This window comes from Gekko japonicus, unplaced genomic scaffold (genome assembly GCF_001447785.1).
Source record: "Gekko japonicus isolate JY-2015 unplaced genomic scaffold, Gekko_japonicus_V1.1 scaffold393, whole genome shotgun sequence".
NCBI classification, from domain to species: domain Eukaryota; kingdom Metazoa; phylum Chordata; class Lepidosauria; order Squamata; family Gekkonidae; genus Gekko; species Gekko japonicus.
This window is the reverse complement of record NW_015177017.1, coordinates 943,754-961,810: the sequence shown is the minus strand read 5'-3', so window position 1 is coordinate 961,810 and position 18,057 is coordinate 943,754. Positions and strand designations below refer to the sequence as shown.

The 18,057-nt window shown below is 47.6% G+C and overlaps 1 protein-coding gene across 1 annotated transcript in view; it reads left to right on the top strand.

The window, feature by feature from the left end:
- ME3 (malic enzyme 3, NADP(+)-dependent, mitochondrial) overlaps nucleotides 1–18,057 on the top strand; it is a 168,437-nt gene that overhangs the window by 97,676 nt on the left and 52,704 nt on the right. Inside the window, 1 exon segment of the mRNA XM_015427724.1 lies at nucleotides 12,596–12,757. Coding sequence (XP_015283210.1) covers nucleotides 12,596–12,757 — 162 coding nt within the window.

The window sequence follows — 18,057 nt, the reverse complement described above, 5'->3', positions numbered from 1 at the left end:
ATTGTATGTAGTCAGCAGATCCCCTGGTATGTACAAAAATATGACTCGACGAATTAACAGTTGGGAGGGAGGGGCACGAAAAATGGTCTGCTGAGAACTAAATATGCCCTAGGAGGCTTGGAATGTTGAGAACGTCTGTGAGTCAGCTAAAGGGGAAAAATGAGGAAGAGGAGAAATTAGGCTTTCTTGGTAGTACAGAAAATCCTTGATGGGGAAATTTTGAGGAGTATGTGACATTATATTAGATAATAGCCAGGTCTGTCGTACTTCAGTGTGACCAAGGAGGTGAGTTCAGAATAGTTCTAAGCAGCTAAAAGCAGACTTGGTTTTCGAGGGCTGAATGTAAGGCCTAGCTGTACTGAAGTGTATCTCTCTGGGGATGATCCCTGTAATATTTACCACTCTCTCTTTCTTTCTGCCTATCCTACTTATTATATGAATTGGTATATGAATTTTGAAATCTAATAGGTTGAATAAAGATATTTAAAAAGAGACCTCCATGTTCAGAGGCACTAATCCTCAGAATCCCATAGCCAAGAGACAACATCAGGGGAAGGCCTCAGCCTCTATGACCTGCTGTTGGCCCTGCAGAGGAACTGGTTGGCCACTGTTTGAGACAGAATGCTGGACTAGATGGACCACTGGTCTGATCCAGCAGGGCTCTTCTTACGTTCTTGTGAGTGGAAGGCCTCAGCCTCTGTGCCCAGTTGTTGGCCCTCCAGAAGAACTGGTTGGCCACTGTGTGAGACAGGATGCTGGACTAGAAGAACCACTGGTCTAACCCAGCAGGGCTCTTCTTATGTTCTTATGAGGCAACTCTGGAGCAATGTTCCCTCTAAGCTGAGTTAGTGTGAGCTAGCTCACAGTTTTGTAGGCTCTGGCTCACCCATTTCTGTCTCAGCTCAGGAAGGAGGGCTCCAAGCAAACTAATTTATGCAGCAGCCAAATCACTTGCTCACAGCTTTAGTGCCAGTAGCACACAAAGTAGAATTTTTGCTCACAAGACTCCACAGCTTAGAGGGAACATTGCTCTGGAGCATGTGCAAATGTCCATTTCCCACATCACTGAACTAGTTCCCACACAACAGATTACAGAAGTGTGCCATCCCAAAATGAATTGCTCTCCAGCCCTTTCGTATGAAAAATCTAAACATGAACATAGCCTAACTCAAGCAGAACACAGTATCTTCCTCTGCGTGGCTTCTGTGTCTGCACAGAAGACCACAAGAGGAACAACAGTTACTGGTAAGTGCAACCTTGTTTTATTCCAAGGCACTGAAATGCTGGACAACACATCCAATTACCATGTCAGATTACACAGGGAAGCCATTGAAATTCATAAACATAAACACAATTTCAACAGGAAGGAAGAGTGTAAAAATAAATAGGGCATGGTTTTCAGTCCTGAAAAACACAAAATGCTCTACATCTCGCAACAGCACTACAGATAAGATTAAAGTTTCAAAAGCCAATCCATATGCAAAAGAACCTCCTCAGGAAAGCTCCTCCATTAGCGTGTCACAGCCTTGGAAACTCCTACAAGATAATGACTCAGCCCTACCCCACTTCCTGAGCAGATATAAATTACCTGCCTACCATTTTTCTTCTCACATTGACACAGAGAGTACTCCATCTTTCTGTGTTATACCTCTGAGGATGCCAGTCAAAGCTGCTGGCGAAACGTCAGGTACTGCAATGCCAAGACCCTAATGATATAACCCAGAAAATCTACAACTAATCTAAACATGCTTGCAATGTTATCTGTTTGTTGTCTGCTATAGCAGCCCGATTTTTCCTATGCAAAGTACCAGGCTGGCTGTCATTCTACCCCAAATTCAGAGGCACTAAGCCTCTGAATCCCAGAGCCAGAAGGCAACATTAGGGGAAGGCCTCAGCCTCTATGCCTTGAGAGAGCAAGTTTGGTGTAGTGATTAGGAGTGCGGACTCTAATCTGGGAGAACCAGGTTTGATTCCCCACTCCTCCACTTGCAGCTGCCGGGTGACCTTGGGTCAGTCACAAGTTCTCTCAGAGCTATTCTTGAAAGAGCAATTCTCGAAAGAGTTCCTTCACCCCCACCTACCTCACAGGGGGTCTGTTGTGGGGAGGGGAAGGGAAGGAGATTGTAAGCCACGCTGAGACTCAGAGTGAAGGGTGGGGTATAAATCCAATCTCCTCCTCTTCTTCTTCCTCCTCCTCCTCCAGAGGAATTGGTTGACCACTGCGTGAGACAGGATGCTGGACTAGTGGTGTGATCCAGCAGGGCTCTTCTTATGTTCTTACTCTGTTGAACCTCTGTTTGTTTTTTAATTGCAAGATGTGGGTCCTTTCAAGGATTGCAAACTGCTCAGTTTGCACAACATCGAACGATGTTTAGGCATCGAAGCAAAATCCAGGGAAGGGTAATCATAGTCATGTGGTTAATTTGGGAGCTGGCGGTCCTAAACAACTGGCTCTGTGGCTAGAATTATCTGTGTCCAATTGAATCCGTTCCGGTTGCATCAAGGTTCCACATCAAAGTGTGAGGTCTTTTGTTCTCTGCAGTCCCAGGCCTGCAAACATCCCTGGTTCATTTGTTGTTGCCATCTGGCCCAGGACTGCCATCGGGGACCACAGCCTGGTTCAAAAGTGCACAAAGGCATACCGGGTTAGAAATCGGAAGTCCGGGGCCAGATGGCACGTTGGATCAAACTGTGGATTGAGAACTTGTCTCGGAGTGATCACTGGGGACGGTAGAGGGACGAATTAGATGTGTGTGTGTGTGTGTGTGTAAAGTGCTGTCAAGTCACAGACAACTTACAGCAACCCTGTAGTGTTTTCAAGGCAAGAGATGTTCATAGGTGGTTTGCCATTGCCTGTCTTTGCATAGCACCCCTGGACTTCTCTGTTGGTCTTCCATCCAAGCACTAACCGGGGCCAGCCCTGCTTAGCTTCCGAGCTCTGATGAGATTGGGTGTCAGACTCCGGTCGGTGATGGGGGTCGGAGGGGCGTTGGGGTGTGTCCAGGGCGTTAGTCGGCACAGCCGGAGCAGAGAGTACACTTTGTAGCAGGTACTCATTTGCATATTAAGCGACACACCCCTAATGTAGCCAATCCTCCAAGAGCTAACAGTAGCCCCTGTAAGAAGAGCTCTGTCAGCTCTTGGAGGATTGGCTACATTAGGGGGTGTGGCCTAATATGCAAAGGAGTTCCTGCTACAAAAAGAGCCCTGCGACAGCTGTGGAGTTACCTCACTCTCTAGCAGCACTGCTCTCGATAGACGGGGCACTAGTGGATTAGGGCGGTTGCCCTGCCTCTCCCTCCCCTCCGTCGTTCCCTCGAAAAGCAGCAAATTCTCCCTGGCTTCCACCTTGTTTACATTTATTAGTGTCAACTCTCCCAGCTGCGCGCTCCCTCGCCCACTCCTTAGAGGAGTTTAGCCACGGGGTTAGCCCCAGGTGGCTTGATACCCGCCCCGGGTGCTCCCCATCCCTCCTGCTGGCAGTTGGGACCATTGCGGGAGGCCCAACTGGCAGTTCACCCTCTTCTTCCCCTTTTGACTGCTTGGTCCCCATGGGTGGGGGCCAGCAAGGGAGGATTCCTGGCCCCTCTGGGAAGCCCCGCAAGGCTCCGCTGGCTTCCTGGCGTCAGAACATAGGGACTTCTCCTGTGGGACCGCCGGCTGAGTCAGGACGGGGGGGTACCTTGTCTTCCTGACGTCGGACTAGCCTGCACTATCTTCAGGAAGATCGCCAGACGTACAGGCTCAGCCACTGAACGGGGCTGATATCCACCCTGCGATATGCACACATTTGAGCGTTCCAATTCAGAGCCTCGGATCCAGCACAGCGTTCCTTCAAGCAAAAGGATTTCCCCCTGTGGAACACGACTCCCCTCTTCTGACGCGGTCTGAGATGACTCCCCCAAATGCTGTTCCGGGGCAGTCCTCTTGTTAGTTATCGTAATGGTCATGCAAGAGGCTCTGGGAGGGAAAGGGTCAAGGGAATTCTCTCTCAAGTACACTTGGCAGGTCCCCCCCCCCCAATCTTTTAGGTGTTGAACCACTTTGGCTGTTGTTTCGTCTTATATAGGACTTCTCTTCTTCTCTTACCTGGGAGCTGTAGCTTTTGACGTTAAACTGTTCTCAATAAGTTAACTGTACCTACATGAACAGGTCATGTAAGATGTGCCTCTGCTTCTGTAAGTTAAATTTCTTTTACTCGTCACCATTGGAGGCAAGATCGTCTTTGTAATTTGTCTGAACAGCATTTTCCCCTTAACCGGGAAAACTGGGAAATTGCAGATACTGCGAAAAAGCTTCTCTGCTTGCAAGGCAATTTTTTTTTTACATTTAACCCAATACCCCTGGTCCCCAGGAACAGCAACTGAGAGGCGCTCCTGGCTGCATCAGGAGGAAATAGAGTCATAGAATCACAGAGCTGGAAGGAGCCACACAGGCCATCTAGTCCTACCCCCTGCTCGATGCCTCCCCTCGCCCCAAAGCCGCCACAACATATGCATTGCATGCACAGTTGCATCTTCACAATGGCAGCAGACTAACACTATATTGGGCACAATACTGTCTGCCTGTGTGCTTCCTTCTAATGCTCTCCGAAATACCTGCTCAACTAGTATGTTTGTAACAAAGCAGATTATGATAAAAGCACCCCAAAATCTCCAGGGGTTTTTCCTCCAAAGAAAGCTTAGCCCAGTGGTGGCGAACCTATGGCACGGGTGCCAGAGGTGGCACTCAGAGCCCTCTCCGTGGGCGCGCGTGCCATCGCCCCAGCCAGGCCCAGACCATCATTAAAGTGTCAAATTCTCTACCAAATAATTTTAAGTAAATGAAAGCATTTGGGATTGCTTTCCTTACTTTGTTTGGATCATCTTAAGTTAATGTATGAGTTGTTTTTTCTAAAGTAAAACCTCAGTTTTCAGGTTAAATTGCCGTGTTGGCACTTTGCAATAAATAAGTGGGTTTTGGGTCGCAGTTTGGGCACTCGGTCTCTAAAAGGTTCGCCACCACTGGCCTAGAGCGTTCCTGGCAAGTCTTGGTCCAGCCACTGATTAAAGACTGCCAGGGAAAGGGAGCTCACCACCGCCCGAGGCAGCTGATTCTACTGTTGCACAACTCTTACTTTTTCCTAATATCCAGCCAGAACCTTCCCGCCCTTCATTTAAACCCATTCTTGTGAGTCCTCTCCTCTGCTGCCAACAGGAACAGCTCCCTGCCCCCCTCCTCTAAGTGACAGCCCTTCAAAGACTTCAAGGGACAAGAAGGTTATGCTGTGTGGGAAGAAATCCCCCCCCCTCCGGAAACATACTGTCTTTGCTGATCAGGAGACGGTTTTAAAGTTTGCTCCCACTGGGATGAATTAAAATATCAAAACAGACTGCTTATTTTGACAGTCCTGAAAGGGCTGGAATGTGCAGACGCAGAAAGCTGAAGACAATCGGATTGGACGTCATCTTCAGTGATGGAAGAAGATCTGGGTGGAAGCCCCTGCATGATTTTCTGGAGACACAGCTGTCGCTTCTACACTTGAAATTGGCTCCTTTTTGCCAGAACCAGGAAACTGAAATTGGCAATATCTGGATCACAGTCAATGCTCCCTCTAAGCTGTGGAGTCTTGTGAGCACAAATTCCATTTTGTGAACTTCTGGCATTAAAGTTGTGAGCGAGCGATTAAGCTGCTGCATAAATTAGTTCACTCTGGAGCCCTCCTTCCTGAGCTAAGACAAAAATGTGTGGGCCGGAGGCTAAAAAACTGTGAGCTAGCTCACAATAACTCAGCTTAGAGGGAACACTGGTCACAGTGCTGGGTTAAGTGCCTTGTGCGATTTGGCTTTGAGCTTGGGGTGGACCATGACTATCCCCTGACCTGATTAGCTGTGATCAGGAGACTTCCAATGAACAAGGACTGTGTTGGATTTCCAGGGGGTGCAAGGAGAGTGCTGGGACACAGATGCACACCAGCGCTCGCCAACAACTCCAACCACAAATACACAGAAAACCCTCTTTTTCTGTGCCAGGACAATAGCTTTTCCTCCACCCACCCCCATCCCTCAACAGTCACCCGTAGATAATTTATGCAAAACTTATCATCTCAGCTTTTAAAAATCCTACTGACGAGACTTGGAGGAGAAGAAAATAACTGAGTCCTTTGGGGGCACTCATTGTTTTCCTGTGAAGAGCAACGCCTATTTATCTTCAACCAAAACCAAAGCCAGATGGCGCGAGCTTCAGGCCTTATGACTTCCCCTTTAATCATCTGAAGTATGTTAAGGATATTTTAAAATAAATGCCTTTTGTACTGGAGGGTGTGTGTGGGGGGATTCCATATGATGCCTGTTATTCCGCCACTAAGTAAATGGATCTTTCTCGGGGCACACACAGACGTGAGAAAGACCGCAAGTCGCCATCGGACTGCAAAAGACGTGTGCGCAGCCAGCTGTGAGTCAGATTGGGGGCCACAAAGGAAGGGGGGGCAGAGATTTAACCTTTCAACTCCTGCAGCCCCAACTGTGATCAGCGATGGTGGTTTGGGAACCTTGTTGGTCACAGGGAGGGAGCATTTGTGCCTGCGCTTCCTCCACACGGTCACCCCTGCAGACAACCAGGCGACCATGTGGAGGCACCCGGCATGACCAACGTACTTGTTCCTGTTCTTCCTCCCCACGCATTCAGTGAATATGTGGGGCAGTCATGGGCACTGGGGTATGATCTGTGTGTGTCCCCTTCTCAGTTCCTTCAAGAGGAACCTGGGTATATGCGGATCCCTTTTAGGAAGGACTGTGTACATGCCTTGCTATGTCACAGAAGTGGCATTGGAAGGGTGGCATTATTATTGTTGTTGTTGTTGTTATTGTTATTATTATTGTTATTATTATTTATATCCCACTCCTGGCAAGGTACACTCTCTAGCACAAGCCTACAGCCTACCCTGGGGCCTTCCTGCTTCTTCATAAGAAGAGCCCTTCTGGATCAGACCAGGGGCCCATCTAGTCCAGCCTCCTGTCTCACACAGGGGCCAGCCGGTTCCTCTGGAGGGCCAACAACAGGGCACAGAGGCCAAGGCCTTCCCCTGATAAGAACCTAAGAAGAGCCCTGCTGGATCAGACCAGGGGCCCATCTAGTCCAGCCTCCTGTCTCACACAGGGGCCAGCCGGTTCCTCTGGAGGGCTATCAACAGGGCACAGAGGCCAAGGCCTTCCCCTGATAAGAACCTAAGAAGAGCCCTGCTGGATCAGACCAGGGGTCCCTCCAGTCCAGCATCCTGTCTCTCACACACTGGCCAGCCTGTTCCTCTGGAAGGCCAACAACAGGGCATAGAGGCCGAGGCCTTCCCCTGATAAGAACATAAGAAGAGCACTGCTGGATCAGACCAGTGGTCCATCTAGTCCAGCCTCCTGTCTCACACAAGGGCCTGCCAGTTCCTCTGGACAGCCAAGAACAGGGCATAGAGGCCGAGGCCTTCCCCTGATGTTGCCTCCTGGCTCTGGGATTCAGAGGTTTAGTGCCTCTGAATGTGAAGGTTCCCCCTCAGTCACCATAACTAGTAGCCACTGATAGACTTATCCTCAAAGCTGTTTATTCCTATGGCCATCACTACATTCTCTGGCAGCGAATTCCACATTTTAATCACTCTCTCTGTATACTGCCTTGGTCAGGCCACACCTGGAGTCCACCCTCCCCCATGCAACAAGGCTCAGGGCGGGGTACAACATTTGCCATATACAAATTTAAATATGAAATCTAGTTAAACCAATTAAAGCACAAACAATTCAGCAAGAACTTGCAGGTGACGTATAGGTATACAGCTTAACATCCTTTCCTGGTGGGAAGAAGAAGAAGAAGAGATTGGATTTATACCCCGCCCTTCACTTGGAGTCTCAGAGCGGCTTACAAACTCCTTTCCCTTCCCCTCCCCACAACAGACACCCTGTGAGGTGGGTGGGGCTGAGAGAACTCTGTGTCAAACTGCTCTTTTTCAAGGACAGCTGTGCCAGAGCTTGTGACTGACCCAAGGTCACATCAGCAGGTGCAAGTGGAGGAGTGGGGAATCAAACCCGATTCTCCCAGATTAGAGTCCGCGCACATAACCACTACACCAAACTGGCTCTCTTTAAATATTTGAGATAAATATTTAAATAGAGGAGACTGAGGGGGGACATAATGGCTCTCTTTAAATATTTGAAAGGGTTTCATTGGGGGGGGGGCAAGGAGCTGTTCCAGTTGGCAACAGAGGAGAGGACCCGAAGCAACTGGTGTAAATTACATGCAGAAAGGTATCGGCTGGATATTAGGAAAAACCTTTTCACGGTCAGAGTGGTTCAAAGGTGGAATCGGCTGCCTGGGGAGGTGGTGAGCTCCCCTTCACTGGCAGCTTTCAAGAAGAGGCTGGACGAATGTTTATCAGAGATGCTTTAGGCTGGTCCTGCATTGGGCAGGGGGTTGGACTACATGGCCTGTATGGCCCCTCCCAACTCTATGATTCTAAAACAACTTTATTGGATGCCCTCAAGTTCTAGTATTTTGGGAGAGGGAGAAAAATTTTCTCTTTGTCGGCTCTCTCCACTCCATGCATAATTTTATAAACCTCTATCAGGTCTCCCATTAGTTGTCTCGGAGTCCCAGCCTTTCCTGACAGGGAAGGGGTTCCAACCCCCCCTCATCTTGGTTGCCTTCCTCTGTACCTTTCCCAGCTCTGAGATACGGTGACCAGAACTGTACACAGCATTCCAAATGAGGCTGCACCATAGATCTATACAGGGGCACTATAATATTGGCCGTCTTATTCTTAATCCTCAATTCTCATGCTAGGTTTCTCACATATACGGCTGAATGTGTCATTGAAACTGCACATTTCCCCAGGTACTGGTCCCCAGTCCCGTTTGTACATCCAGGATGTGTGTGTATTCACTGTAGCATGTGACCACGGCTACTGTCTCTCCCATGGGTGGCCCAGTTCAAACATTCTTTCCAAAATGTGGCTGCCACCAAAATCACTGTTGTTCGACTGGATTGCCGTCTTAAGCTTCTCATTGGGGGTCGTTTCGTAGAAAAAGAGGTGCAGGAGCTCATTAGCATAACTCATGAGCATAACTTATTTGCATATGCCACACCCCCTGACATCACCGGAAGTGTGTCAGAAGGCAACACCCACCGCTCAGGCTCCACTGGACTGTTTTGGATTGCTAGCTATTGGGGGGGGAACTGGTGCAGATCTGTCCTCACAGAGGAGGGAGAGCTTGTACCTGAATAAAACCTGGTCTTAAAGGCGCCACTGGACTGTTTTGGACCAGGGGGCTGGGTGGCTTTGCACCTTACCTGGCTGCTTCTTGCTCTGACTGAGGACTGCTCGGAGCAGGGGGTGGGGCTTGTTGCATGTGCCCGCCCCCTGGGCTCTTTACTGCCAGAGCTCTGCTCCTGTGCGCTCCTGCAGGAAATGACCGCTGCTTCTCATACTGGCTGAAAGATAAGGGGAATTAAATTATGCTTACTTAAAAGACAAACAGGGGCTAAAGCTATTTTAAATCTTTATTCGTCCTGTGTATTACAAAGGCTGGTGTAACGCATTTCAAAAGCTGCCCGTTTAGGCAAATAAAATCACTTCCCTGAAGTCACAATTAGTTCCAACCGTAAGTGCGTCCAATGTGGCCTTCCTGGATTTCAGAGTCCAGCAAGGAAGTGTTCACTCCCTGTCTTGATGACTTCCTACCCACCTATTTCCTTATTTATTAGTTCTTTAATCTGGTCTTGGCCTGGAGCCAGGCAATAGTTTTTAAATGCGTGAAAATTGTTTTCAGCGAAAAAAGCCCCCCATGCTACAAAAAGTCTCCAGTCCCATTGCTTGCGGTGGCCAAATAGGTTCTGCAGGGTTTTCTAAACTAAACCTTCCAAACCTGTTTAACTAGAGGAGAAAGTGGGTAGAGTATACAGACCGCAAACAGTGATTCCCTCTTTCAACCGGCCGTCAGCTGTGCAAAAAAATTACTGTGTCTCCTTCTCCGACTTCTTCATTGCTTGGTCCTGTTTCCCATTTCCATTTTGTCTGAGCATTTTGTACCCCTTCTATGTCATTTGTATCTTCTTGGAGGAAGGCTAAAGTTTAATTTAATGATAAATCAACCACCCGTTTTAGTCTCACCTGGCTGTTTATTATTATTATTATTATTATTATTATTATTATTATTATTAGACTGTTTTGGATTGCTATCTGTCCTCGCAGAGGAGGGAGAGCTGGTAACTGAATAAAACTTGGTTGCGCAGATCTGCCCTCACAGGGGAGGGATAGCTTGCACCTGAAGGCAGGATGGGGGGGGCTCTGCAACTTACCTGGCTGCTTCTTGCTCCTTGTGGCCCGACTGAGGGCTGCTGGGAGCAGGGGGCGGGACTTGTTGCATGTGCCCGCCCCCTGGGCTCCTTACTGCCGGAGCTCCGCTCCTGTGCGCTCCCCCAGGAAATGACCTCTGGGTATAAGCTTCCATGAGCATGCACACTTCATCAGATTTCCATGGGATTTTTGCCCATATGGAGAGCAGGGAGCCCCCACCGTAAAGTGGAACATCCAGACGACATCATGCTCAATAGTTTTGGGCTCTCATTATTTCCCCCTGTACACCAGGGGAAATACAAACCTCATCTGCTTCAGTGTAAAGGAGAGTTGCCCTGACCTGGGATGGCTAAGGCTAGCCAGGTCTCAGAAGCTAAGCAGGGTCAGCCCTGGTTCGTACTTGGATGGGAGACCACCAAGGGAGTCCAGAGTTGCTACACAGAGGCAGGCAGTGGTGAAACCACTTCTTTTCGTCTCTTGCCTTGAAAAACCCTGCAGGGTCGCCATAAGTCGGCTGCCATTATGGCACTTTCCATCACAGTAAGGATGAGCACATATGTGTGCAAGGTCGCTGAGGATAGAACATCCACTTTGATGCTCCCCCATGGTTACCATAGACTCCGCCTCCAGACTGTCAAAGCTAAGCTCCACATTCTCTGCATTCCATTTCAGCCTTTTAAAGAGCTTTTTTGTAGGCTGGTTTGTTTCGTGAGTTACCTGGTAGTAATATGGTGCAGCTAGGGAGTTGTCTTAAGAGACTTATCACACACAGAGAATAACACACTTTCTTTTTTTAAAAAAAAATTATAACAACAACAAATAAACACAACAACAAAGACAAAACAAAATTACAAACAAAACATAGACTGTGAGAATCGAAACCATTCAGTATCTCTTGAATTTTCCCTCACCAAACAAAAATAGTTTTCTGCACCTTAACATGTCAGATCATACTTTTGCACTTATTACTGTCAATAATCTTGTTATTATGCTTTAATTGTATTCTGCTTCAGTTGTATGGACAGTTCATTTAATGTATTCTTCAATCCATCTGTAAAGTCTTGCCCATGTGTTTTCAAAATTCTCTTCTTTCAATCCGCTTCCAATGCACCTGACAGCTGGATTTTACTGTGTGAATGGCAAAACACACTTGCAGAAGATTGCTAAAAGTGCATTGAGAGTGAACTGAAAGTGTGTTATTCAGCATGTGTGAAAGTGCACGTAGTGACTTCATGGGTATTAACCAATCAGTGCCTACCACAGCCCACTTTCGCTACAGATTTGCAGAATGAGTCTTTCAGGGCTTAACTCTCAAGAGGAAAAGGTCAGGTTTGTAATAAATGCAGTGAAGTGATTTCCAAACCGGTTCCTCTGATTTCCAAATAGGGAGCCAAAATATAAATCCCAACCTTTTAATAGAAGTTTAAAACATGTGGAAATGGGCCGTGGAATCTTTTTGCTGCATGGAGGTATAATGGCATTGTGTGTAGTATAGCCAGGAGATCCTACGATTGTCTGGCAGCCAGAAGTTCTATCTCTTTAGCATTATGCACCACTAGGTGGTGAGCTAGACTTGTTTTTGAGATGTTTCAGAGGTGGTTGCCATTGCCTGCCTCTCCATAGCAACCCTGGACATCCTTGGTGGTCTTCCATCCAGATACTAGCCGAGGCCGACCCTGCTTAGCTTCCGAGATCTGACGAGATTGGGCTCGCCTGAGCCATCCAGCTCAGGCCATGGAGGTATATGACATCACCTGTTAAATAACGTCCTATTAAGTCTCTGTTAAAGGGACAGGGCCAATGTTTGTTCTCCAGACCTGTTGGAAACCCTGTCTCCAAATCGTAAAGGTAAAGGTTCCCTTGCTCGAAAGCCAGTCGAATCCGACTCTAGGGTTGCGGTGCTCGTCTCCGTTTCAAAGCCGAAGAGCCAGCGCTGTCCGAAGACGTTTCCGTGGTCATGTGGCCGGCATGACTAAACACCAAGGCGCACAGAACGCTGTTCCCTTCCCACCGAAGCGGTACCTATTTATCTACTTGCAATTTGTTGCTTTCAAACTGCTAGGTTGGCAGGAGCTGGAACTAGAGACGGGAGCTCACTCCGTCATGTGGCACCCGGGTCTCAAACTGCTGAACTACCGACCTTCCACAGCCTGCAGTTCAGCGTCTTAACCACTTGAGCCACCGCAGCTCCTCTCCAAATCTTACACCTGTTTTTATCTTGATTTTACTGAACCACGTGCAATGCGTCTCTCCGTAACCAATACTTCTGTTCATTTGCAGGCTGTCGTGGTGACAGATGGAGAGAGAATTCTAGGTCTGGGAGACCTAGGAAGTTACGGCATGGGGATCCCAGTAGGGAAACTTGCCCTGTACACAGCTTGTGGTGGCGTTCACCCTCAGCAGTGCCTTCCTGTCCTCCTAGATGTTGGCACAGACAATGAGGTGAGAGAACTTGCTGGTTTTTCTCTCTGTGCTATCGGGGGACCCTGAAGTTTACATGTCACTAAAGAACGAGTGTTATTTGTTGCATGTAAAAGTACTTCTGGATCTTAGGGTTGTAGAATTGCAAGGCTTGACTTGAAAAGGTCTGACTTGCTGCAGCCACAAGGTAAACCTTGTCACAACCACAGGGTCCTCGTATTCTTCAGGTTGCTAATGGACTGCAGAAGCTCTGAACAGTGAGGGGTGGTGGAATGTTTACACTGCTGGCCTTACCTCTGTTGGTGCAGTGGTTAAGAGAGTGGGCTCTAATCTGGGAGAACCGGGTTTGATTTCCCCACTCTTCCACTTGCAGCTGCTGGTGTGACCTTGGGCCAGTCACAAGTTCTCTCAGAGCTGTTCTCTTAAGGACAGTTCTTGGGAGAGCTCTCTCAGCCTCACCTACCTCACCGGGTGTCTGCTGTGGGGAGGGGGAGGGGAAGGAGATTGTAAACTGCTCTGAGAAGGGTGGGGTATACATCCAATCTCTTCTTCTTACCTCTGTTGAACTCGCTGTCTTCAGAACCAACTGTCTCCAGCCAGGGACCGGCTTTAAAAATTAGGTTGGGATCGGGGATGTGTGTGACAATCGGAGATACCTGAGAAGTATGAATGGTTGTCTGAATCCGCCCCCCCGGTGTCTCTCTGTCGGAGACACAAGCGACCATTGTAGCACAACCGGGAACTCTGTCAGCTCGTACAAACCGCTTTGGCGTCAGCAGGTATTGTGAGAGGAGATAAGTAGCTGGATGTCCTCCTGCTGGAAGCAGTGGTTACGCTTCTGCCAGCGAGAGTCGTGGGGGTCACGCCATCTTTCAACACGATAAGACGGATTTTAAACGATCCTGACCGGGGAAGGTGCAGATTTTACTTTTTTTCCTGTGGTAATCACAAGGGAAACCGACACATTCCCGTGCCTGTTTGGAAGAGATTATATTTCAGTAAACTGGAGAGTCCCCAGCGGGCAGCTGGAGCCTAATTAATTCCAATGTTTTGTCAGATCACGCACTTCGGTGCTCGTGATAATCATACAAGAGGATTGCGTCTGTTGGCGCTTCTCTGCCTTATGACTCAGAAGGGAGACGATCCAGCAGTTCTAGCCCATGCCAGAAGGGACATCTGCAAAGTTTCCCTTTTTTTAATTCTGCATGGTCAGTCAGTATCTCATAGCTGTTTTGCTCTGGCCAAGTTTAGCCAACAAAAATCCTTTTTTTATAGAGGAAAAAATGCCTTTCTTTTCTGCTGACAGCTTAATAAGGGGATACTTTGAAAAGACACCAATAAAAGATTTTTTTTTTAGATGGGGCAACTTGGAGAGGGCGTTTTCTCAAGGGGCACTAAGAAGAGTTTCATGCATCTTATTTATCCCTTCATTTATTTGTCGATTCATCGATACCCTTCCTTTTGAAGTTTAATGTTAGAGGAGAGTTTTACGGATACCACAGACTGCCGAAAAGACAAATCAGAGGGTCGTAGATCAGATGAAGCCTGGACTCTCCTGAGAAGCTAAAAATGACTAAACTGAGGCTAGCGTTGTTGTTGTTCAGTCGCACAGTCGAGTCCGACTCTTCGCGACCCCATGGCCCAGATCACGCGAGGCCTTCTTGTCTTCCGCCGGCCTCTGAAGTTGGCTCAATTTCATGTTCGTTGCATCGATGACACTGTCTAACCATCTCATCCTTTGCCGTCCCCGTCTTCTTTGACCTTCCATCTTTCCCAGCATCAGGGTCTTCTCCAGGGAGTGCTCCCTTCTCATTGGGTGGCCAAAGTATTTGAGCTTCAGTTTCATTATCTGGCCTTCCAGGGAACAGTCAGGGTTGATTTCTTTTAGGATTGACTGATTTGATCTTCTCTCAGTCTCAAGAGTCTTCTAGCGTACATGGGCCATACTCTGAGAAGACAAGAAGAACAAAGTTTTGCATCCAGTGGCACCTTTAAGACCGACAAAGTTTAATTCTGGGTATAAGCCTTTGTGTGCACGCACATTTCTTCAGGTACCTTGGCATTCCATTCCATGCGGCTTAATAGGGTGCCTTCCATGAAGGTAGATTCAGGTGGGTAGCCGTGTTGGTCTGAAGCAACAAAGTTTGAGTCCAATGTCACCTTGAAGACCCAGAATTAAGCTTTGTTGGTTTTAAAGGTGCCACTGGACTCAAACTTTGTTCTGTTGCTTCAGACCAACACAGTTAATCACCTGGATCTTTCTTCAGAGAAGACAAGAGCCACTGGAAAAGACCATAATGCTAGGAAAAGTTGAATGCAGCAGGGAAAGAAGACCCAACATGGGATTAATGGACTCAGTCGAGGAAGCCACGGCCTTCAGTCTGCGAGACCTGAGCAAGGCTGTTAACAAGAGGATGTTTTGGAGGTCATTCATCCATAGGGTCATCATATGTTGAAAGCGACCAGGTGGGTAGCCGTGTTGGTCTGAAGCAACAAAGTTTGAGTCCAATTTCACCTTGAAGACCCAGAATTAAGCTTTGTTGGTTTTAAAGGTGCCACTGGACTCAAACTTTGTTCTGTTGCTTCAGACCAACACAGTTACCCACCTGGATCTTTCTTCAGAGAAGACAAGAGCCACCGGAAAAGACCATAATGCTAGGAAACGTTGAATGCAGCAGGAAAAGAAGACCCAACATGGGATGGATGGACTCAGTCGAGGAAGCCACGGCCTTCAGTCTGCGAGACCTGAGCAAGGCTGTTAATGAGAGGACGTTTTGGAGGTCATGCATCCATCGGGTCATCGTATGTTGAAAGCGACGTGATGGCGCTTAACACACACACACCCCTTTCCTTTACTCATGGTTCACGGAGGCTTAGAAGACTGTATGTAGAGTAGAATCATAGACTCCTAGAGTTGGAAGGGACCTCCAGGGTTATCTAGTCCAACCCTCTGTACAATGCAGGGAATTCACAAATATCTCCCCCCCTCCACACTACTAGTGACCGTTGTTCCATGCCCAGACGATGCATTTCCCTGGGCGTGTAAGAAAGGGCCACAAGAACTGACCACTGATGCAACCCTTCCTGCCCTCCCTTCTCGTGATCTGCCTAAGTTCACAGAATCAGCATTGCAGTCAGATGGCTATTTATTTTAATTAGATTTATATACTGCCGTCTAGCCTCTGTTTGAAAACCTCCAAAGAAGGAGAGCCCACCACCTCCCAAGGAAGCCTGTTCCACTGAGGAACCACTCTGTCAGGAAGTTCTTCCTAACAGTTAGATCTAGGGTGCTGTTGGTTTTGTCACGAAGGTAAATCTGGCGACTTTCAGGTGTATTGGCTCCGGTTTAGAGATGGTCACTTTTGGAAAACGATAGCCAAGGCGTGTTAAATCTTCAGTTATTAATGGGTCTGCTTTCTTAATTAGATGCAATGACAAAAACAAAATACACCGTGGAAAGAACGGATTGCTCAAGGTCAAATACCACTAAAGTGCTACTTAAAGGCATATGTCTCCAAAATAATAAATGAGAAAATCATGCGTGGAGATTAAACTGTAAATCTTTTAGTATGATCCACCTATACTTATTGCTTATTAAAGCACAAAGGCTATGAAACAAATACACAAGTACAAAGAAACCTTCCTAAAGAGTGGTTGAGCAGTGGAACAGACTGCCTTGGGAGGTGGTGGATGCTCCTTCGCTGGATGTTTTCAAGCGGAGGCTGGACGACCATCTTTCGGGTATGTTGTAGGTATGTTAGGCTATCTTTCGGCTGTGCTCCTGCAGAGTGCAGGGGGTTGGACTAGATGACCTGCAAGATCCCTTCCAACTCTAACATTCTATGATTCTAAAGCAAGACCAGTAAATGGGATGTATACAGTCCTTGAAAACACTGTAATCTTCTTTGCTGTTCCTTAGTTTCCAAACTTTCTGGTCTGCAGGGAGGCTGAAAAACAGGCTTAATAGTATACAGAGTATATTTACAGTTTAATCTCCACGCATGATTTTCTCATTTATTATGTTTGAGACATATGCCTTTGAGTAGCACTTTTGTGGTGTTTGACCTTGAACAATCCGTTCTCTCCACGGTGTATTTTGTTTTTGTCATTGTAGTTCATATCTCCATGGTCCCGTTGTATTTAGTGTTCTTAATTAGGTGCAGTGTGTATTTAAGAGATACATTCTTTGAAACCCAACGAGCCATATTTACTTCCACCCCCAGCATGGGGCCTGCCCTTCATGGGGGCTTGCAGCTTACCCGTTCCTCTGGTGGGGCCTGTTTCATGGTGGGCGACACCCACCAACCGCAAGCCCCAATAGGCCCACTTTCCTGAAACGTGGGACGGGTGGAACACGTGGGACAGTGCTCAGAAAGGACACTGGTGATCAGTGTTCCCCCTAAGCTCAGTTAGTGTGAGCTAGCTCATAGTTTTTTAGTCCCCGGCTCACACATTTTTTGTCTTAGCTCAAGAAGGATGGCCCCAGAGCAAACTATGCAGTAGCCAAATAACTCACTCACAACTTTAATGCCAGTAGCTCACAAAGTAGGATTTTTTGCTCGCAAGACTCCACAGCTTAGAGGGAGCATTGCTGGTGCTACGTCACAGCACTACATGTGGCTCCTGAGAAACTGTGTGAGAATCATTGGAGTGCTGGACTAGGATACAGGGGACCCCAGTTCGAATCTCAGCTGCGCTGTGAAAGCTCACTGGGTGACTTTGGGCCAGTCACTCTTTCTCAGTCTGATTTTGGAAGGGCAACATTGCGGGTCTGTAGCAAAAGAGCTAGATTCGAGTCCGGCAGCAGCTTGAAGGCCAACCAGATTTCCCAAGCATAAGCTTTTGAGAGCCAAAACTTCCTTTGTCCAATGTATTCATTAGGTCTCTGACCAAAGGAACTTTGACTCTCCAAAACTTATACTCTGGGAACTTATGTATCTTATTTTGACATATTTATTGCTTTACAACTGTTGACCTCATGACCTTAGCTTGCTATTTAGTTCTGTCTTGCCTTTCTTAAAATATCGTCATCATTTTACATGTTAATTTGCTGTTCAGCCTCTGCCTATAAGTTTGAACCTTACCTTCCTTCCAATGTATTTGAAATTGTGTGCATGTGCACAAAAGCTCATACCTTGCAGAAAACTTTGTTGGTCTTAAAGAAGAAGAAGGAGAGAGGAGGAGGAGGAGGAGGAGGAGGAGAGGAGGAGAGGAGCAGGCCAACAAGAAGGTACTCTGCAAAGCGAGGAGGAGGAGGAGGAGGAGGAGGAGGAGGAGAGGGGATTTATACCCCCTGCCCTTCACTACCCGAAGGAGTCTCC